The following is a 22,721-nucleotide window of genomic DNA, read 5'->3' as shown; positions in this document are numbered from 1 at the left end:
CAACGTGGACACATCCACATTTTTTAAAGAAAACAGAGGTGTTTTTTGCAAAGTGCCTACCTGTAGATTTTGGCCTCTACCTCAGCCGGCACCTGGGGAAACCTACCAAACCTGTGCATTTCTGAAAACTAGAGACCTAGGGGAATCCAAGATGGGGTGACTTGTGGGGCTCGGACCAGGTTCTGTTACCCAGAATCCTGTGCAAACCTCAAAATTTGGCTAAAAAAACACATGTTCCTCACATTTCTGTGGCAGAAAGTTCTGGAATCTGAGAGGAGCCACAAATTTCCTTCCACCCAGCGTTCCCCCAAGTCTCCCGATACAAATGATACCTCACTTGTGTGGGTAGGCCTAGCGCCCGCGACAGGAAACGCCCCAAAGCGCAACGTGGACACATCCAAATTTTTGAAAGAAAACAGGTGTTTTTTGCGAAGTGCCTACCTATAGATTTTGGCCTCTAGCTCAGCCGGCACCTAGGGAAACCTACCAAACCTGTGCATTTCTGAAAACTAGAGACCTAGGGGAATCCAAGATGGGGTGACTTGTGGGGCTCGGACCAGGTTCTGTTACCCAGAATCCTTTGCAAACCTCAAAATTTGGCTAAAAAAAACACATGTTCCTCACATTTCTGTGGCAGAAAGTTCTAGAATCTGAGAGGAGCCACAAATTTCCTTCCACCCAGCGTTCCCCCAAGTCTCCCGATAAAAAGGATACCTCACTTGTGTGGGTAGGCCTAGCGCCCACGACAGGAAACGCCCCAAAGCGCAAAGTGGACACATCCAAATTTTTTAAAGAAAACAGAGGTGTTTTTTGCAAAGTGCCTACCTGTAGATTTTGGCCTCTACCTCAGCCGGCACCTGGGGAAACCTACCAAACCTGTGCATTTCCGAAAACTAGAGACCTAGGGGAATCCAAGATGGGGTGACTTGTGGGGCTCGGACCAGGTTCTGTTACCCAGAATCCTTTGCAAACCTCAAAATTTGGCTAAAAAAACACTTGTTCCTCACATTTCTGTGGCAGAAAGTTCTGGAATCTGAGAGGAGCCACAATTTTTTTTCCACCCAGCGTTCCCCCAAGTCTCCCGATAAAAATGATACCTCACTTGTGTGGGTAGGCCTAGCGCCCGCGACAGGAAATGCCCCAAAGCGCAACGTGGACACATCCAATTTTTTTGAAAGAAAACAGAGGTGATTTTTGCGAAGTGCCTACCTGTGGAGTTTGGCCTGTAGCTCAGCCGGCCCCAGGGGGGGGGGGGCAGAAATGCCCTAAAATAAATTTGACCCCCCCCCCGCCCGGGAGCGACCCTTGCCTACGGGGTCGCTCCCCCTGCGTGACATTGGCGCCAAAAAACAAATCCCCGGTGCCTAGTGGTTTATGCCCCCTTGGGGGCAGATTGACCTAAAATCGACCAATCTGCCCCCAAGGGGGGCAGAAATGGCCTAAATACAATTTGCCCCCCAGGGGAGCGACCCTTGCCTGATGGGTCGCTCCCCATCTCTAAAAAAACAAAGAAACAAAAAAAAATGAAAAAAAATATATAATTGCCCTGGCGCCTAAAGGTTTCTGCCCCCCCTGGGGGCAGAAATGGCCTAAAATAAATTTGCCCCTCCCCCCACCCCCCGGGAGCGACCCTTGCCTACGGGGTCGCTCCCCCTGCGTGACATTGGCGCCAAAAAACAAATCCCAGGTGCCTAGTGGTTTCTGACCCCTTGGGGACAGATTGACCTAAAATCGGCCAATCTGCCCCCAAGGGGGGCAGAAATGGTCTAAATACAATTTGCCCCCCAGGGCAGCGACCCTTGCCTGATGGGTCGCTCCCCATCTCTAAAAAAACAAGCAAACAAAAAAAAAATATTTGCCCTGGCGCCTAGAGGTTTGGGGCAGATCGGCCTAATCATAGGCCGATCTGCCCAATGGCCTAAAATAAATTTGCCCCCCCAACCACCCCCGGAGCGACCCTTGCCTACGGGGTTGCTCCCCCTGCGTGACATTTGCGCCAAAAAACAAATCCCAGGTGCCTAGTGGTTTCTTGGGGGCAGATTGACCTAAAATCGGACCCTTGCCTGATGGGTCGCTACCCATCTCTAAAAAACCAAACAAACAAAAAAAAAAAAACACAAAAAAAAAATTTGCCCTGCCGCCTAGAGCTTTCTGCCCCCCCCCCGGGGGCAGATCGGCCTAATAATAGGCCGATCTGCCCCGAGGGGGGGCAGAAATGGCCTAAAATAAATTTGCCCACCCAACCCCCACCCCCCCTCCCCGGGAGCGACCCTTGCCTACGGGGTCGCTCCCCCTGCGTGACATTGGCGCCAAAAAACAAATCCCCGGTGCCTAGTGGTTTCTTGGGGGCAGATTGACCTCAAATCGGACAATCTGCCACCCAAGGGGGGCAGAAATTGCCTAAATACAATTTGCCCCCCAGGGGAGCGACCCTTGCCTGATGGGTAGCTCCCCATCTCTAAAAAAACAAACAAACACATTTAAAAAAAAATAAAAAAAAAAATGTCCCCTGGCGCCTAGAGGTTTGTGCCCGCCCTGGGGGCAGATCGGCCTAATAATAGGACGATCTGCTGCCAGGGGGGGGCAGAAATGGCCTAAAATAAATTTGCCCCCCCAGGGAGCGACCCTTGCCTAAGGGGTCGCTCCCCTTGCGTGAAATTCACGCAAAGAAAAAACTCCCTGGTGTCTAGTGGTTTCTGCCCCCAAGATTGGCCTCATCAAAATAGGCCTGGCCTAAATATAATTTTCCCCCAAGGGGAGCGACCCTTGCCTAAGGGGTCGCTCCCCACCTAAAAAAAAAAAATAAAACATAAAAAAAAAAAAAAAAAAAATGGTCCCTGGTGCCTAGAGGTTTCTGAGAGAAAAGGCCTTCCCGAAAAAATGCCCCCCCTGGGAGCGACCCTTGCCCAAGGGGTCGCTCCCTTATGTGAATTTCACCCAAAAAAAAATAAAAATCCCTGGTGTCTAGTGGGGTTTCAAAAGCAGGATTGCAAGCAATCCGGCTTTTGAAACCCTGGGAGAGACTTCAAAGGGAAGGAAATACATTTCCTTCCCTTTGAAGCCCCTCCGGGCCTCCCCCACGTGATTGAAAGAGAAATGCAGCGCGATGGGGGAGGCCCCTGTGAGTAATCAGCGCGCGAAGGTCTTCCCCTTCCATCCCCGCCTTGGGGGGGGAGGGGGATGCACGGGGGGCGCTAGCGCTCCCCCAAGTTCCCCTGTGCCTTGGACGAGGTGACCTCGTCCAAGGCACAGGGGAACTGTAGCCCTGGGCGAGGTCACCTCATCCAGGGCACAGAAGCGGTTAAAGCACCAACCATGTTATTAGTCAAACAATCTACTAAAGAAGACTGGTTTCTGACTTTCAAATTGTTTAAAACAATGCCTACAGAAGGCAATATAGCTTGAAATATATTTCCTGCACTGCAGAAGCACTAAGCCAAACCTATCATCTGTGTCATCTACATGATATACCAAGGAAACACTAAAGCTAAATAGCAACATCCCATCTAATTCAGTGGAAGCTACAAATAAACATTCTTTCCATACACATAGTAAACTCCTCTAACAATAGGTTCTTCCCCTGACAGAAACTCACCCATAACTTCAAACCCTTATCCACAAATCCAGGCTAAGTTGTGGATTTATTCCTAACTCCCTAACTGCTTCTGCTACCCAACCAATTCTTTCTCCTTTTCTGACTTCATCAGGCTTTGATTTTCGTTCATTTGATTCCTCTATAAAATCTTTTTCTGTCCTACTCAATTTACATAAAATCTTAAAATTATTAGGGTTAGTTGAATTAATTTGTGATTAAAGACTGCGAGAGTATGTCTTTCTCCATCAATGTGAACCCTCATTACACCCTTTCGGGTGTTTTGATTTACCGTCCACCTGGTCCCATGGGAGATTTCATAATGTCACTGGCAGAAAACACTTCACAACTAATATACACTAAATCAAACTTCTTAGTGCTGGGTGACTTTAATCTACATGCTGAGAATACAGATAATGCTTCCACTAAGATGCTGATAGCAGACATGAATGCATGTGACTTAATACAACGTATTCAAGGACCTACTCATGTTAAGGGTCATACACTTGATCTGGTTTTCTCTAATGACCCAAGTATAAAATTTCTATCATCTTGTCCGCTAGCATGGTCGGATCACTTCCTTCTAGAACTGGAATTACATTTCACTTACTACAAGATCACCCACCTGGGGGCACCCCCCCGCAGAAGGAAATGGCACAGATTAAAATCCACAGATTTCATCTCCGCTTTGGAGAAAAATAGACCAGGAAGTATAAATATAAATAACATAACAGATTTTTCGCACTCTGTTAATAAATGGATAGAGGACAGCCTAGAGGAGACTATACCTCTCTCCTCGTCCAAAAGCACCAATCGAAAGAAGTCGGCTCCATGGTACAATGCATGCCTATTAGAGAAGAAAAGAGAGTGTAGGAAGCAAGAGAGGAGATGGAGATGCACCCAAGATGAATCCATGAAAAGGGACTATAAAAATCTGATTCGAGAATATCATTTAGAAATAAAAAAAACTCAGGCGACTTTTTACTCAGGAAAAATCGAAGCAGCAGCTAATTCACTCAAGGAGATCTTTAATGCCCTAAAAGATCTCATTCATCCAAGGGAGGAAGCAGAAATTAGGGACTCACCACAACAACATGTAGAAGATCTGGCTAGTTTCTTTCTAAATAAAATTCAGAATATTTATCTAGCCTTCCCTAACCCCCCTAGTAAAGAGCAGGAGAAGATGAACCAAGAGGTCGGGGAGGTAACTCTTCTCACAAACTTTACACCTATCAGTCTGGATAGAGTTATCAACTTACTGAGCTCAACGAAATCGGGCTCCCCATTAGACCCTGCCTCCCCCCCCAGATCTTATCCTTGGGAATTTCAGCATTAGGACCGATAATAACGAAACTTATTAACGCCTCATTAAGTGACGGCACTGTACCTGACCACTGGAAACAGGCCATTCTCAAACCGCTCTTGAAGAAAACTAATCTAGATCCTAAGACTCTGAGCAACTATAGACCAATCTCATTACTGCCTCTAATTGCCAAACTTGCGGAGAAACACGTACACTCTCAGTTATCCACGCTTCTGGAAGAAAATAAACTTTTACACCCTACTCAGATGAGTTTTAGACCTAAACATGGCACAGAAACCGCACTGATTGCCATCACAGAAGAAGCAAGGAAGAGGATGGATAAAGGTATGGAAACCGGGATTATCCTCCTTGACCTAAGTGCGGCCTTCGATACAGTTGACCTAAAAATCCTCATAGACAGATTGCGAGGATGTGGAATTGCTGGTACCCGCGTTAGACTGGATTTGCTCATTTTTATATGGGAGGTCATTTCAGGTACTTGAGAGAGAGTATATCTCTAGGAGCACCTTCAGTAGCTGTGGTGTTCCTCAGGGTTGGACTCTAAGTCCATTACTTTTCAACATCTATATGCGGCCACTAGCAGGTATAGTCGAGCCTTTCGGACTGAATCTGGTATCATATGCAGATGATACGCAACTGATAGTCTCCTTTTCCAATGCCCGCCCAGATATGGGCTCAATACTAGGTCCTTGCATGAAAGCAGTTGCAACCTGGATGTCTGAAAGTAAATTGAAGCTTAACGATGACAAAACGGAAGTCATGTTTTTTGGAAATAAATTGCCCCCATTCAACTCCAGCCTACTGAGAGGGGTGCCTACCCTCCCACCCCCTAAATGTCTCATTAAAAGCTTAGGGGTATGGCTGGACCCTCTTCTCTCAATGGCCCAACATGCGAATAGAATAGCAGGAACTGCTTTTGCTCTGCTAAGGACCCTGAGGAAGGTTTTAACTATTTTACCATTCTCAGCCAGAAGAATGGTTGTCCAGGCACTGATAGGCTCTCGGATTGACTATGGCAATGCTTTTGTTTATAGGCTCTCCGAAATATGTAATTCAAAGATTACAAAGGGTACAAAATGCAGCGGCTCGTATGCTACTAAATATTCCTAAACAACATTCGATACGGCCAGGAATTGTCTCCCTACAATGGCTCCCGGTAGCGGAAAGGATTCAGTTCAAGACCCTCTGCCACTTTCATAGATCCATATTTGATAAGGGACCTGAAATGCTGAAAACACTGGCACAGGTTTACATTCCAGCCAGGCCACTTAGATCCTCCTCAGTTAATCTGGCCATAATTCCAACAACGAGGAAAGCCAGATGGGGAGGAAGATCGCTAGCATACCAAGGCGCTTTGCTTTGGAATAATCTCCCTCTCAAGATGAGAGCAAACCCTCAAGAGATGTCGTTTAGGAAGGAACTGAAGACTTGGCTTTTTAAAATTGAAATCTCTTGTATAAACATAAACAGTATGTCACCGCCATGGCAGTATAAGCGGTACGAGGCCGTTGGGCAGGTAGGCGCTATATAAACCATTATAACATAACATAACATAGATCTCAAATAATGATACATACAGTCCAGAGATGTTGCCCTGCTTGTCGATCTTAACATAGGCCCATCATCTATAGGCATATAAAAATTCCAAAAATAATACTTAAAATGTTCATGCTGAGAAAACAAATTCATAACTATACCACAAGAAAATGAATAAGTTGAGGCAAATGGTGATAGGTAACACCCACTGCTGTAGAAGGAGGAAGATACATGCAGATATAACAGTCTTGAACACTCTATAGCTAAGAATTATCATTTAATGGTCACAAACAATCATTGTCTCAAAAACTCTTTCCAGAGCCATCCTTGTTTAATATTTTCATAATAAATTAACATTTCTCATATAATAGTGTTTGAATAAATCAAGTGTCAAGTAACACATGCTCAGTAGGAGAGTTAAGACTCACTAATAAGCCGGCTATTAATATAACTATGACTAATAACATAAGTTATCAACCCTTCTACTTGGTAGACACCATAGTTTCTCTCTAGTCAGATCAAAAGAAAAAAAGGAAAAAAAAACATCTACTTATTGATACTACTGTGTAAATCAGCAAAGTTTTCAGTTCTTTTAACTGCAAATTGATTAGTTTACATTACTTTTAGGATTAGGAACCTGCAGCTTCCACTGGATACCTAAAGCGAAGCCATACTCTTCAGCTGAATATCTAAGGGAACCTAATTCATTGATTTGTTTACCTAAAGTGAAAAACATGAATTTTCAAATGTAGGGACAAATGTCAAATGAGTTAGTTAATCAAAAACGTATTCAATTGTTAACTATTAGCATCGTTCACGGTGGGGGGGGGGGGTTATGATTTTCAGATTTATGAGCTCTCAGGTCTTGACAATTTTTTAACAAAGTAGGTCCATTTAGGTGCTAAATATCTTTGGTTTGGCACTTTTTGTCTCTTATTTCTTCTGACTTCTGGTTATTTTTCAAACTTTAGCATGCTGTTCGGATGGCTCTAGTTCTTCCCCAATCATCTCTCATCACTACGTTTTCCAGTCTCCCACCACTTCTTGGCCACTTCTGTTCCCATTGAAATCTAGCACCCAAAGAGCTTGTGTTTTCTTCCAGTTCATGTGCACCCAATTTGGGGTTCATTCATGTGCAGAAGTCATATAGGTTTATAATTCATGGTTCATTCATGTGCAGAAGTTATATAGGTTTCCAAAACACCATGGGCATATTTATGATCCCCTAGCACCACCGGAGCATCACTTTTCATGATGCTCTGGTGGCGCAATGCCCTGCGCTGTATTTACAAGGTGGCGCTAAGCCACTTTTTGTGGCTTAACGCCACCTTGTAAATACACCCCCTTCACCTGCAGCCGTTTGCGCGGAAGTGGCGTGAAATGAGTGTTGCTGTAGGCGTGCCACAGCAACACCCATTGTATTTTCACGTTGCTTCAGATTTACGAGTTTTCATAAACCTGAGGCAGCGCCAAAATCTAATGCCACCCCAGGGGTGGCGTTAGCAAGCCGCAACAAGGAGGAATACTTTTATTCCTCCTCGTTTTTTGCTTTTTTTATGTGAGATGCATTCTGCAGCACACATAGAAAGACAGACATGATTGTTTATGTGCGGAAGGTGTCCCTTCCTGCATTTAAACAATTGTTTCAGAATGACACTTTGGAAGTTTTGTGTGTGCTGCATTCTGCGGCACACACAAAAGTGCTAAATCGCCATTAATGATTGCTTATGTGCAGGAAGGGACATCTTCCCACACATAAACAATCAAACCCCTCTACGCAGACATCCTTGCACAATGGTGCAAGGATGCCTGTGTTGTTGCTATGCAGCTCCATTTAGTGCCAGTGCAGGGGACAACACATGGGTATTCAATTAAATACGGCACATCCCTGTGCTGTGAAATTTACAGCGCGTGGTGCTGCCAATTTTGGCGCAGCATCGCGCTCTGTCATTTTTGTTAAATATGTGCCCTTCAGTGGTGCAAACAGCATTCACTGCTATCAGAATTGTCTATCAACATTGTAGGGAGGTGGTCAGGAATTCTGCAAAACGTCAAAGAACACAACAGCCTTATCGCTGTCAGTCTCGGGTTCTCTTGTAATCCCCACCTCCCTCTCATGACTTCCTCACCCCATCTCCTCTTTTACAATTGCAGGGGAAACACCCACACTCTCAAGCACACTGTCTTGCCAACCATCATGTCTCACATTCCAATTTGACTCCATCCAACTATAGATTTTATTTCTTGTTTGAGTTTTATATTTTTGTTTTTCCTTTTCGTGCACGGCGTGTATCCATGCATTTAACCCTTCCAACTGCACTGGTCTTGCTGAGGGTTCACCTCAAACATCACCCTTTTCAAGTTTTCAGTTGTCCTCACATTCAACATGTCATACAGGGGAATTTGAAAACACCAGTTTTTCACTGTGATCTTATTCCATTATTGGGCCTAAACAGCGGCCTTGTCTGCTTTACCTGAAGAGGTAGTTTTATTCTCCCTAAAGCATCTACACTGCACTCTGCATACCTCATCCACACTGACCGCTCCCATAAGGCCATAATCATCATAAAATGCATTTTAAGAGCTCCTTCCTTGTTGAAGGGAGTTGCAGCCCATACCAACACCCTTGCGTGAGGGGTGACCCTATGATGAAGTTTGCCACCTAGGGGTGGGTGAGTGTTTCCGCCCTTAACAAAGGAATTTTTCAACAACACAGAGAGAACTCTTTTTGAGCTTAATTTAATATATTCAGTTTTTAGACTGTGTATACCTCTTTAGTGCAACGTAATGTATTTTTTGTAGCAGACCCTCTTTGTGAGTAGTGTGATTTGCTTGCCTAAATGAGCTAATGCCCAGAAATGATTCAACATTTGGGAGAACGATTCTATACCGGCATCATATCATGATATTGTGATTAATTTTTGCTTGTTCAACCTGGAAAATCACAAACTCTGCAATTGTTGGATTTAATTTGAGCAAGGTCCAAGGATACAATGAGGCTGTGGCAGACATTTAGGCAGTTGATACCTTCTGCAAACAACACCGTGAGGTAGAGGGTTCTAGGGCAACTCTGTTTTCCAAGAAAAAAAGATACAAGATTGATCAGTAAATATGGAGTTCAACACAGGTCAGTGAAGGTTTGAATTTTACTGTTTAGAAGCTGACTTTGATGGTGTTGAGTATATGGAGTGCACCTCAAGTGGCGGAAAGTTAGAATATCATCTTTAAGATGATGGTGTTTAAACAAAAGAAGTTGGAGCAACAATCTGTGGTGAGTAGGTAGAAGGTATGCCAAGTGTGAATGTTTTTGGGGTGTTCAGTGTGATTGTAACGTGGGTTATTAGCTGAATCAATGTTGTTTCTTTTGTTGCTAATTTTTTCAACATTGAAAATTGGTTGAACGTAGACCTATGAACCGAGGCACAAATAAGTAATGGCATGAAGGGGAAGCTGTGGCTTTGAAAAGAGTCGCTCGATAACTGGTGAGAAATTTTGAAGGTAAAATTCTCATTTTTCTTTTGTAATGGAGTGTACTCTGTGAGGACCTTGTAGCGAGACATGATAAGTTGAAACATTACTTCCACTTAAATTAGGATCCTCCCTAGGCCTAGGCAAAGTTTGCATAATGTCCTTGGGGGAGTTGCATGAAATGCCCCAAAACATTGTGCAAAATTAAGATTTATCACAGTACATACCGACTTGAGGATTTTTCGCTATTTTATTAGCAAGAAATGCGCTCTTACAACCACTTTTCTGCACTGATACATTTTACTGTAAAAAAAAAGAAAAAAACTAAAAATCACATGTGATACTAACAACAGCTGCTCATGTTCAGTTTGTTTACTTCCTTCAATGCTCCTGTGACAAGATTTTCACCCAAAGTCTCAAACACATCACATGGTGTAATCTCAGGTATTTCACATAACTATCAAAGCATGAAATGCTAGACATTAATTGAGATTACATTAGCATAAATGAAATTTTGCCCAGACCTAATCCTAACTACACCAAGGCCTGAAGATTTGGGGTTGGAATTACAAAGAGAGCTTTTTAGTTGCTGATGTCAACAAGTGAGTCACGATGTTGTGATGTGGTAGCCATTGTGAGAAAAGGAAGTAATTAAGGTTTTCTAAGGGGAAACATGTAAAGGACCGCTTTAGTTTACACATGTGGATATTGATGGTATGGATAATAATGACTGAGATTGCATAATAGTCACACCATTCACAAGAGAGAGTTTAGTAACAAGAGATTAGGACAGAGGAAAAAGTTTAAAATTGATTGTGTTTCATGTTATGGTAAATGGGATACTCAGGAGCAGAACTCACAGATGAGTGGTGTTTGTGTGAAATAGTGGATGCTCGTGTTGAAGTTTTTTTAAATTAATCTGTGAATCCTTCTTTTCTTTCAAGATTTGTAAATGCATTGGAAGGTTTGATAGTGAGTATCAGAGAAAGAGAGATAGAGTGGCCACCATAGGCAGGGTTTAATGCACCACTCTATGGACATCCATAACAATGGAGTTTTGCCTCAAGAGGAAATCTCCAATTATTAATTAGGCAAAGAATCCAAGGGAGACCTAAAAACATGCTGGTCATGAACTGGATAATCTGCATCTTATTTACTACATAACTTCTAATATTGGAGTGCGCTTTCAGTAATGTGGTCCAGGAGTGTGTTCCAGGTAATCCATGAGGAATGTTTGATGATGGCACGTAACCAGTGGCTGTGACAAGCAGAAGCTCTAAAAAGGTGTTGCAACAGGATTTTATCTTGTTCCTAAATTTGAACTTAAAGGCGAAATTTCCATCGACAACTTTCAAACCCTGTAGTAATTTGTCATTATTAGTTGAAAATATTTATCATTATGCCACTATTAGGGACAGATATAGGAGGACATATGCCATTTTAGGCCATGCAATACAAACTGTTTGCTGACCAATTATGCTATTTTGGAAATGTATTTTAATAAATGCAAACAATATGAACCTGATTCAACTCACAATGTGCTGTAGGGTTCACCCATGCTATGGAATAGCCCAGGTCCATACGGAACTCTGAATGCTGTAGTCAGAGAGGTTTTGTTTGCACTCTACACACTATGACTGACCACAGTCCACTCTACAAGGCATATTCATGGTATAGATAGAGGCTAAGCAAGGAATTAATTTAGCTTAACAACTTATAATTTCTAAGACGTGACTGATAATTAATATTCACTAAAATTACTGCATTGCAGGTATTTCCTATTTTAGCCTAGGCCATACAGTTCAACCTCTGATTTAATTTTTTATGTCATCTCCTTAGGTTTTAATCCTTGTGTGTAACGTTTTAACTTATATCAAAATGTTAATTGTCAAATCCTTGCTGTAGAGAGGGTATTGGGCCCATTATTAGGTAGACGAAACACATACCTAGAAGCAGCATCGCTATCACTTAAAATGGACGTCTTCCTCATGTTTTCATTCTATTGTATTATCCTTCTTTCAAGTAACCTGGTCCAGTGGTCTCTCTATTATAGGAGTCATGGTACCCTTCTGTATAGTTCACATGATGCCTAGAGTACCTTCAAGCTTTCAGATGTCTCTAGTTATCTGTGTCACATGTGCTCAAGCCAACATATTGTTGTCTGTCATGGCTCGCTTTGGGAATGAGAAGATTAGCATGACTCAGTGGTACTGCGGTATGCTAATCTAATGTTCTTGATAATCATTGCTCTGGAATGGCATCTTCTATATGCAGCCTCTGTATAGGTGATGCGGGCCCAATAAACCTGCCACCCCAAAAAGACATAAAAGCCACACCAAAATCATCTATCCAAAGACAGAAGAATATGGGGGCAATCTACTCGATTCAGGTGGGTGACTATAGTTTGTGCCTAGTTTCTGTCCACCAACATCTCTGGCATTCCATACAGTTTAAGATTTCTGCATACAGAAGCACAAATCTTCTCTCTGTAGGAATACCACGAATACACCTTTTTCCACAGAAAATAATTTTGCTGTTGCAGCTGTAGCTATATATACCTTGCCTGCCAAGGCTTTTTCCCAATTAATATTTTAATTTTGCTTTGGTGCAGTTTTTCTAGGATACAGCAAAAAACATTCCTACTACTAATTTTCAACAAAGACAATTAACCTAAGATCATTGACCAGTACCATATATTAGAATCCGCTCTAAGCATATCAGGTTCTATAATATTGTTTATTTCTCTGTTTCAATGTATTTAATGAGGAAACAAATCTTCGCTGTATTTTCGAAGTTCTTTATTTCATCAATTCATCAAAATAAACCAGCCAGCCAAACTGTATTGTTGTTTTTTTATAGGAGCTTCTAGAGGGTGATTTAGGGGGTCATTATGACCCCGGCAGTGAGTGGTAATGTGGCAGCAGTACCGCAAACAGGCTGGCGGTACGTACTGCCACATTATAAGAATGGCGGGTTGGCTGCAGCCAACTTGCCACTTCTCCACTCAGACCACTATGGCGGTAGCAGCCGCCAGGCCCGAGATATCAATCTCCAGCCCGGCAGCTGCTATAGTACCGCCGGCGGCATTTTGATTCAGCCTACCGCCATTGTTTTCGTGGCATTAGAAATGCCACGAAAACCACGGCAGTAGGCCCTAACAGTGATAGGGAATTCCTTTCATGTCACTGATAGGAGGCTCACCCCCCCCCAAACACTCCCCAGTCATCCCCCACCCCCTCCATCCACGCTCCCCCCTTCTGATCCCCCACCCACCATACACATACACACCCGCAGACAGGCACCACGCATACACCCACTCACTCACACTGGCATACACGCATACATCCAGTCATGCTCGCACACATCCGTACAAACATTCACACTGACATGCAGACATGCATTCACATTTCCATTCTTACACACACTCACAGACAAGCATACATCCACACAAACCACAGAGAAGAAACCAATCAAAACTGAGCGTTCGCAAACTCCAAGAGCTGACCCTCTTCCCATGAGCCATACAATGGAAGATTTCAGTGTCATGCCCTTCATAGATATCATACAAGAGAGGATACGGTTCAGCTGTTCGGGCTTATGCAAAGATTTACTGTCCAGGTTATTCAACAATACAGTCATCAAGTAAGAGTTAGTTTTTTTTATTCAAGCCTTGTTGGACCTGGCTTTTTGACAGGCTCATCCCCAAACTTTTTGCCTCCTTCCTCCTATTTTTTCTGACCTGTTCTTGTTGGCTTTTGAACTCTGGGCACTTTATCACTGCTAACCAGTGCTAAAGTGCATATGCTCTCTGTATAAATTGTACTGTTGATTGGTTTATCCATGATCGGCTATTTGATTTACTTGTAAGACCCTAGTAGAGTGCACTATAGGTGCCTAGGGCCTGTAGATTAAATGCTACTAGTGGGCCTGCAGCACTGGTTGTGCCACCCACTTAAGTAGCCCCTTTACCTTGTCTCAGGCCTGCCATTGCAAGGCCTGTGTGTGCAGTTTCACTGTCACCTCGACTTGGCATTTAAAAGTACTTGCCAAGCCTAAACCTCCCCTTTCTCCACATATAAGTCACCTCTAATGTGTGCCCTAGGTAACCCCTAGAGCAGGGTGCTGTGTGGGTGAAAGGCAGGACATGTACCTGTGTAGTGTACATGTCCTGGTAGTGTAAAACTCCTAAATTTGTTTTTACACTACTGTGAGGCCTGCTCCCTTCATATGCTAACATTCGGGTTGCCCTCATACAGTATTGAAGTGGTAGCTGCTGATCTGAAAGGAGTAGGAAGGTCATATTTAGTATGGCCAGAATGGTAATACCAAAACCTGCTGACTGGTGAAGTTGGATTTAATATTACTATTCTAGAAATACCACTTTTAGAATATGAGCATTTCTTTGCACTTAAATCTTTCTGTGCCTTACAATCCACGTCTGGCTGGGCTTAGTTGACAGCTCCTTGTGCATTCACTCAGACACACCCCAAACACAGGGTACTCAGCCTCACTTGCATACATCTGCATTTTGAATGGGTCTTCCTGGGCTGGGAAGGTGGAGGGCCTGCTCTCACACAAGGGACTGCCACACCCCCTACTGGGACCCTGGCAGACAGGATTGAACTGAAAGGGGACCTGGTGCACTTCTTAGCCACTCTTTGAAGTCTCCCCCACTTCAAAGACACATTTGGGTATATAAACAGGGCCTCTGCCCTACCTCATCAGACACTTGCTGGAGAAGAAAACTGAACCAGAACCTGCATCCTGCCAAGAAGAACTGCCTGGCTACTCAAAGGACTCACCTGTCTGCTTTCTACAAAGAACTGCTGCCTTGCTGTTGGCCTGCTGCCTTGCTGAACTCTTGTCTGGCTGCCAAAGTGCTCTCCAAGGGCTTGGATAGAGCTTGCCTCCTGTTCCCTGAAGTCTCAGGACCAAAAAGACTTCTCTTTTTCATTTGGACTCCTCGCGCGCTGAACAATTTGCCGCACAGCTTGCTCTGCCGTGAGACAATCGCCGCACGCCGATGTGACGCCTACGGGGTGACCGGAACTTCGACGCACGGCCTAGCATGGACAACGCCGCCCGGCTTCCAGAGAGGAAATCGACGCGACGCCTGCTGTGAGAAAGAAAATTCCACGCACGGACTCCCGGAACGACGCACAGCCGGATAACAAGCCGAAGAATCCACGCACAGACCCTGGGACATCTGGTAATCCCGCGATCCAAAGAAGGAGACTGTCCGCGTGCCGGAAAACGATGCACGTCTTCCCCGAGTGAAAAATAACAACGCAAGTCCGTGTGTGAAGGGGCGCAACCGACGCACACACCATTTTTCCACGCATCCCCTCTTCTGCGGCCCTCTGCGGAGATTTTCCACTCCAAACCAGGTAATTTGTGCTTGAAAGATACTTTGTTTACTTTTTAAAGACTTAAGACACTTCATATCACTTTTTAGTGATATCTTTACAAATTCATATTGCATCTTTGATCGTTTTGACCTGCAAATACCCAGATAAATATTATATATTTTTTCTAAACACTGTGTAGTGTATTTTTGTGGTGCTATACTGTGTTATTGTATGATTTATTGCACAAACGCTTTACACATTGCCTTCTAAGTTAAGCCTGACTGCTCGTGCCAAGCTACCAGAGGGTGGGCACAGGATAATTTGGATTGTGTGCGACTTACCCTGACAAGAGTGAGGGTTCTTGCTTGGACAGAGGGTAACCTGACTGCCAACCAAAAACCCAATTTCTAACATTGCTGATCAGCAGGGAGGATAGGACTTGTATTTGTGCAGTGACATACAGTAGCTAAGTATTTCACTACCTACCCACAGTTGAAGGTCAACTTGATTTTTCATCTTTTTGCTTTTGGTTCTCTGATGTCCTCCTGGATGTATTATTGAGTTTGGACTTTGATTTTTGGTTTTGCCTGTGATACCTTGCCAGATTGGGAATGGATTCCAGCTTCACAGAAGACTATGATGTGTCAAACCTTGTACCTGTTAAATCCCTCACTAAGGCTGACCTGAGGGGGCTTTGCAGAACATGGCGACTTCCCATGTCAAGGAGATCCACTAAGATGGAACTGCTAGATATCTATGTAGCCTGGGGAGAAGCACAATGGGCAGAGGAACAGGCAGCAAAGAACCAAAGGAATCATAGCCCTGAGAATGATAATGAGGAGGAGGACTACTCAGATGAGGAAAGAGAACCAGTGGGAGATGAATGGCTCCTAGCTCAAGAGCGGCAGGTGGAAGAGCTAGATGAGTTTATTGAGAGGGCTGAGGCAGCAAGAGCCTTAGCCCTGGAAAAAGAAAGGATTGCAGCTCAGGAGGTGAGCTGTGAAGAGCTGAAACTGGAAGCCGGAAGGGCTGAGTCCAGTTCAGATGGTGGCAGCAAAAATCTTGCATCCAGTACTGCTGAAGAAGGGCACAAGCCCAGAGATCTGGTGCCCAACTTGAAGAGTTAAGCATGACTGCTCGTGCCAAGCTACCAGAGGGTTGGCACAGGATAATTTGGATTGTGTGTGACTTACCCTGACTAGAGTGAAGGTTCTTGCTTGGACAGAGGGTAACCTGACTGCCAACCAAAAACCCCATTTCTAACAAGCCTGTTGTAGTGGTCTTAGTAAATTTGGACTTTGTGCCAGAACTTCTGGGTGTTTGCATTGATCCACCCCCAGTAATTCCTCTGTAACCATCCAATGAGGAAAAGTGAGACCAAATAGCACAAAGTAAGTTTTGCACTGTGAAAACTTCACCTTTCGAGTCCAAATCACCATTTGCACTAGATAGTAACTAGCATGTGTCACTTCACACCACTTTGCATTGCTTTAGTCCCGTTGCAAAGCTTTAGCTAATATGGGTCTGAGCCTTTTTGAGAGCCAGTTCAAAAACGTTTTTACTTGCTCTAAGAAGGACATTCTACCAAGGCAAGCGCTCTGAATGAAACACATTGTGCCACCGTCAGTCACCGTTGAAGCTGAAGGGCCAGATACATATGGACAGGCATTCATAGATGGAAGAGTTTCTGAAGCTGCATCCTACATTTTGTTCCAACCTGTGAGGGACTACTAAATGTGGGAAGATACAGCATGAAGTTGCATGGTGTAGAATTAACCGTTTGTCAGATATTTTAGCTTTTCTAAGAGGGACAGGTTGAAGTTTAGGATTGCTTCTAGGTTCCTCGCTTGAGTCAAGGCCATTGTTAATTGCCCAGGTCTGTTAAGAAAAAGTTTGTATGCATGGTTCTTGTAGGCTGTGGAATGGTGTCACTTAAAAACTATACACTGCCAATATCAAGAAGCTAACTAGAGTGGGCTGATTCATAGAAATTTGGAGTAAATTGTGTAAAATGCAAGCTTCCACATATGTGTAGCTTGCACATTTTGCCAATTCACATACATTTGTTTGTGACCTTGATAGTGTAAGCATGGACTATGATAAGGATCTATGGTGCTAGCAATGAATAGTGGCTTACACTCTTTTACATAACCCCACATAAGCACAATGTATGCACTGCATGCATTATAAACTTCATTAGGGCTATGAGTAACTTTTACTGTGATTTTGAAAAAGGCAAACATGACAAATTCCAGGCCTCTGGTTAGTAATCAGATATTCTTAGATTTTCTAAAACTATGTGATGCCTGTTTAGTCTTGGACATTTCCTGCTATAGGGGTTGATCTTCTGGAGACCATTAGAGAGCAACACAATTTTGATAGGGAAGGCTGCGCCCTCTCATGAACACCAGTAGCTGGCAGGGACAGCCATTAAGGGTTCTGAAAACTTGTTGGGCTGCCAACTTTCATGTGCAAATTGGCTAGGCGGAGAAAACATTTTGGTGGATTTATTCATTTTATTTCGTGATTCACTCGCTATTTATGCAATTACAACTTTTTCTGGCATAGATCTCCCTTATGCCTGAAAAAGGGTTTTATGAATTGCCACTGGTATGTCTACAATTCACGTGCAAGGTCAATACAAACACACACACATACTTGCATGCCCCCAAATGGTCATCTCTGCAGTACAGCCTAGTAGTATGGTGTTCTTTAAGTTTTGATACGGGTGGCACCAGGGGCATCGAGTTCATGGGTGCTCAAGAAACCCAGCCCCCTATAAATATTTTGAGGTATTCACTGAACATTGGAAGAATGCCTTGCACACCTCTGCACACAACTGCAGACTGCTGGAGAGATGGGTGAAATTAACGTCCATTCCATTAAGAATTTTCTTTTTATCTTTGAAAGTTTGTGCATCACACTGGCATGATTTACTTTGCTGGAGTCTGTAGGAGGTGAGAGAAAATATTAGTTGAAGTCATGGCAATCAACAGATTTGTTTCAGACTGCCAGATGTCAGGAGACTGTAGCTGTGGCCAAGGGAAAGCTTTAACTGTGACAAAGGGAAGGTGACATGCAGGCTGAGTTAACGTTACCATTTGTGTCATAAATGTGGCTATCCTTTGTAGGAAAGTACCACCTTTCTTGGCATGTTACCCCCAATTTCTGCCTGTTTGTCAGTGTGTTTTGCCTGTCTCACTGGGATCCTGCTAGCCAGGACCCCAGTGCTCATAGTTTGTGGCCTAATGTGTGACTTGTCAGTATGCTTAACTGTCTCACTGAAGTTCTGCTAACCAAAACTCCAGTGCTAATGCTCCCTCTACTTGCCAAATTAGTGACTATAGTTTAGTGACTTCATATTCCAATTCCAATTGGCGCACAGGACCCCCCCCCCCCTTATGAGTCCCAAGTATATGGTACCTAAGTACCCAGGGCATTGGGGTTCCAGAAGATCCCTATGGGCTGCAGCATTTCTTTTGCCACTCATAAGGAGCTCAGACAAACCTTTCTTCAGGACTGCCACTGCAGCCTGAGTGAAATAGTGCACACACTATTTCACAGCCATTTTCGCTGCACTTAAGTAACTTATAAGTCACCTATGTGTCTAACCTTCAGTTACTGAAGGCTAGGTGCAAAGTTACTAAGTGTGAGGGCACCCTTGCACTAGCAAAGGTGCCCCCACGCAGTCCAGGGCCAATTCCTCGGAATTTGTGAGTGCGGGGATACCATTACACACGTGCACTACATATATGTTAATACATATATGTAGCGTCACAATGGTAACGCCGAATATGGCCATGTGAGGTGTCTAAGATCATGGAATTGTCCCCCCATTCGAAATCTGGTATTGGGGGCCGATCCCCCATGGACCCCCAGTACTGCCAAACCAGCTCTCTTGAGGTTTCCACTGCAGCCCCAGCTGCTGCCACCTGACAAACAGGTTTATGCCCTCCTGGGCCCTGAGCAACTCAGTACCAGGAAGGCAGAACAATACATTTCCTTTGGGAGGAGGATGTAACTCCCTCTCCCTTTGGAAATAGGTGTTACAGGCTTGGGAGGGGTAGCCTCCCAGAGCCTCTGGAAATGCTTTGAAGGGCACGGATGGTGCCCTCCTTGCATAAGCCAGTCTACACCGTTTCAGGGACCCCCAATCCCTGCTCTGGCGCAAAACTGGACAAAGGAAAGGGGAGTGACCACTCACCTGTCCATCACCACCCCAGGGGTGGTGCCCAGAGCTCCTCCAGTGTGTCCCCTGCATTAGCCATCTTGGATGCCAAGTTGTGGGAACACTCTGGAGGCCCTCTGAGTGCCCAGTGTCAGCAGGTGACGTCAGAGACCCCTCCTGATACTTGCATACCTGGGTATGTATCCAATCCCACTCTCAGGGCTATTTAGGGTCTCTCCTCTGGGTGTTTCCTCAGATGCAGCTTCCAAGACTCCTCCAGGAATCCTCTGCATCCTCTGCTTCAGCTTCTGACAGCCGGATCAACAGCAGACTGCTTCAGGAACCGCTGTAACTGCAACAAAGTATCCAGGACGACTCCTGTGACCTGCAACTTCAGCTCCAGCCAACATTTGCAACAGTTTTCAAGGCGTGCACGCTCTGAGGACTCCCTGTCTTCATTCTGCACCAGAAGAACTGTAGGAATCTCCCATGGAGTGACGGAGTCACTTCCCTGCTTCTGCAGGCACCCTTCTGCGACAACTGGTAATCTGGGACTTCTCTCCTGATGACGAGCGTGCTCCCTGGAACACAGGTGGTGGACTGACCTGACCCAGACTGTCCTAAGGTCCTGCTGTCCAAATTTGGTGGAGGTAGGAGCTTGCCTCCCCGTGCTGCAATAGTACCCCTGTGCACCGCGTCATCTCCAGCTCCAGGGGCTTCTGTGCACTTCTTCCAAGAATCCATCGTGCACAGTGTAGCCAGGTCCCCAGCTCTCCATCCTGCAATGCACAACTCGCTGAATTGTTCTCCGGCGGCTTGGGACCTTCCTTTGTTGTGCTGCGATGACCGAACTTTGCATCTTCTTTGTCCCCGTGTTCTGTGACTCCTGTGGGTGCTCCCTGGTCTTCTGAGGGCTCTCTGAAGTGCTGAGAGCCCTCTCTGTCTCCTCAGTCTGAGTTGAGACCCCCAGGCGCCTGCTGGGTCCAGGCAGTGCCATTTTGACGCAAACTGCGTACTTGCATGAACCAAGGCTTGTTGGCGGAATCTAGCGACACAAACAGCCTGCATCCAACAGCTCGACGTGGGACATCTCCTGCACCACGCAGGAACCCTCAGCCATCTTCTTTGGTGCTTTTCTGTACTCTTCTTCTAACCAGAGGATCCACTTTTGCACCATCTTCTAGGTTGGCAGGGGCTCCTGTCCTTCCTAAATTCTTCTGCGACTTCTGGTCTTGGTCTCTTCTCTTCACAGGTCTTCAGGTACAGGAATTCACTGGTTGTTGATTGCAGTCTTGCTTGGTTCTTGCAGAATCTCTTATCACGACTTATAGTGTGTCCTGAGGAAACTTGCTGTACTTTACTCCTGCTTTCTTGGGCTCTGGGGTGGGGACATTACATACCTTTGGTGTTTTCTTACACTCCTAGCACCCCTCTCTACACTACACTTGCCTAGGGGGGAATGTGTGATTCACATTCCACTTTCTTAGTATATGGTTTCTGTTGCCCCCAGGCTTATTGCATTCTATTGTATTTTCTACTGTTTGCACTATTCTATGACTGTTTACTTACCTGATTTTGGATACTAGTGTATATATTGTGTATAATACTCACCTCCAGAAGGAGTATAGCCTCTAAGATATTTTTGACCTTGTGTCACTAAAATAAAGTACCTTTATTGTTGGTAACACTGAGTATTGTCTTTTATTGTGTATAAGTACTGTGCAACTATAGTGGTATTGCAGGAGCTTTGCATGTCTCCTAGTCCAGCCTAAGCTGCTCTGGTACAGCTACCCCTAGACAGCCTAAGTTGCTAGAACATGGCCTACATTTCACTAATAAGGGATAACTGGACCTGGTAAAAGGTATAAGTACCTTAGGTACCCACTACAAAACTACAAACCAGGCCAGCCTCCTACATTTTTCTGCTATAATTTCCCTGCTATTTGGGAACGGCTTGAGATATGTTATACAACAGTTGTATATGCTGTTTTTTCGTAGGCAGCAATACAAGACTCGCAGTTGGCTCGTGTAACATGGGACACCTTCAGTCAGTCCTGGTTCTTATGCAAACTGCACTATGCTTTTTTCCACAATTTCTACACTGTTATAACACAACTACATGTCCTAAATGCAGTATACTTTCAGAAAAAAAGCCAGGACAGGCCTACATGAAATAGAGCTACTTGGCAGCAATGGGTGTTAGTAACTTCCCCTAAAGAGTAGACCAATAGATTATTGGTAAACATAGTTTACTCTAGCCAGATAAAAATGTAGTTATCTACTCCACAGTTGTATTTGTGTCTGTTATAACTCATGCATATTAACATGATGTAGCCTACAAATGTGAATGTCCATTGACATCTCAGTGCCAAATAGCTTCCTGTGACAAAGATATTCGCAATGTCATTTCTAGTGATGTTCCAAGTTGAAAGTTTTTTTCCTTATAACCGCACCACTGAGAAATGTAGACGTTAGCTCCCCTTGGTAGGACTGTAATGAGGCTTCAATACCGTATGCCTAGAGAAAAGAAAAGGAAATAATTCCTAGATACAGGAGCACATTTATTTTGAAACTAGTTCATGACTTTTTAGGAAATACTGCAAAGGCAGAGCAAAATGAATTGCTTGTGTAGTCATGAAAAGGTCTCGTCTTTGAATACCAATACGTAACAGCTCCACTCTTTGTGTTTTTTCTTCAGCAGCTGAAGTCAACGCCATCAATGAAAACTCTGAAATCCTGCACCTCACCCGAGTCACAACTGAATATTTTGACCAAAAAGTAGATAAAAAGGAAGAATTCTGTGACCGATCCTGTGATGAACTAGGAACCATGTTTACAGAGATGAGTGGGTTGCGCGTTGTTGTGAAAAACCTAGTTGATAACTTACAGAAAGTGGTAAGTACATGGAAAAATAAGCATTGCAAGACCAATATGTCTGGCTAGATTTTAAGTGAAAGCTTTTCTAGTTTCTCAAATTTGTGCCTGTGGTTGTCTTGCAGAGTGAGTGTGTTTTTGAGAGTGAACCAATGGACTGATGAATGAGTAAGCACATGGATATATCAAAGAATGAGTTACATATTTATGTGAAAAAATGATGGTGCGTGTTGCATTCTTCTCAGTTAGCAATGAAGTGTCAGGACAACCTTCCAGAATATCCAATTTGAATACGTATCAAAAAGATAATACAAAAATAGGTAAATAATAAGCAAATAGAGAGTAAGTGACCCTGGGCGGGGGCATCAAGGGAACTTAGAGGATGTTAGTTTCTAGAACGGAAGTAGGGGC

At 44.2% G+C, this 22,721-nt stretch overlaps 1 protein-coding gene across 2 annotated transcripts in view; it reads left to right on the top strand.

The window, feature by feature from the left end:
• Window positions 1-22,721, top strand: part of THBS2 (thrombospondin 2) — a 542,122-nt gene that overhangs the window by 92,860 nt on the left and 426,541 nt on the right. The window contains exon 5 of one of the 2 annotated variants that reach the window (XM_069234978.1): window positions 22,138-22,331. In XM_069234978.1, the coding sequence (XP_069091079.1) occupies window positions 22,138-22,331 (194 nt within the window). Of the gene's footprint in view, window positions 1-22,134; window positions 22,332-22,721 lie in introns of both variants that reach the window. The other variant, XM_069234977.1, reaches the window with a different exon arrangement.

Source organism: Pleurodeles waltl, chromosome 5, assembly GCF_031143425.1.
Source record: "Pleurodeles waltl isolate 20211129_DDA chromosome 5, aPleWal1.hap1.20221129, whole genome shotgun sequence".
Taxonomy (NCBI): Eukaryota; Metazoa; Chordata; class Amphibia; order Caudata; family Salamandridae; genus Pleurodeles; species Pleurodeles waltl.
This window is presented reverse-complemented; position numbering and strand designations above follow the sequence as displayed.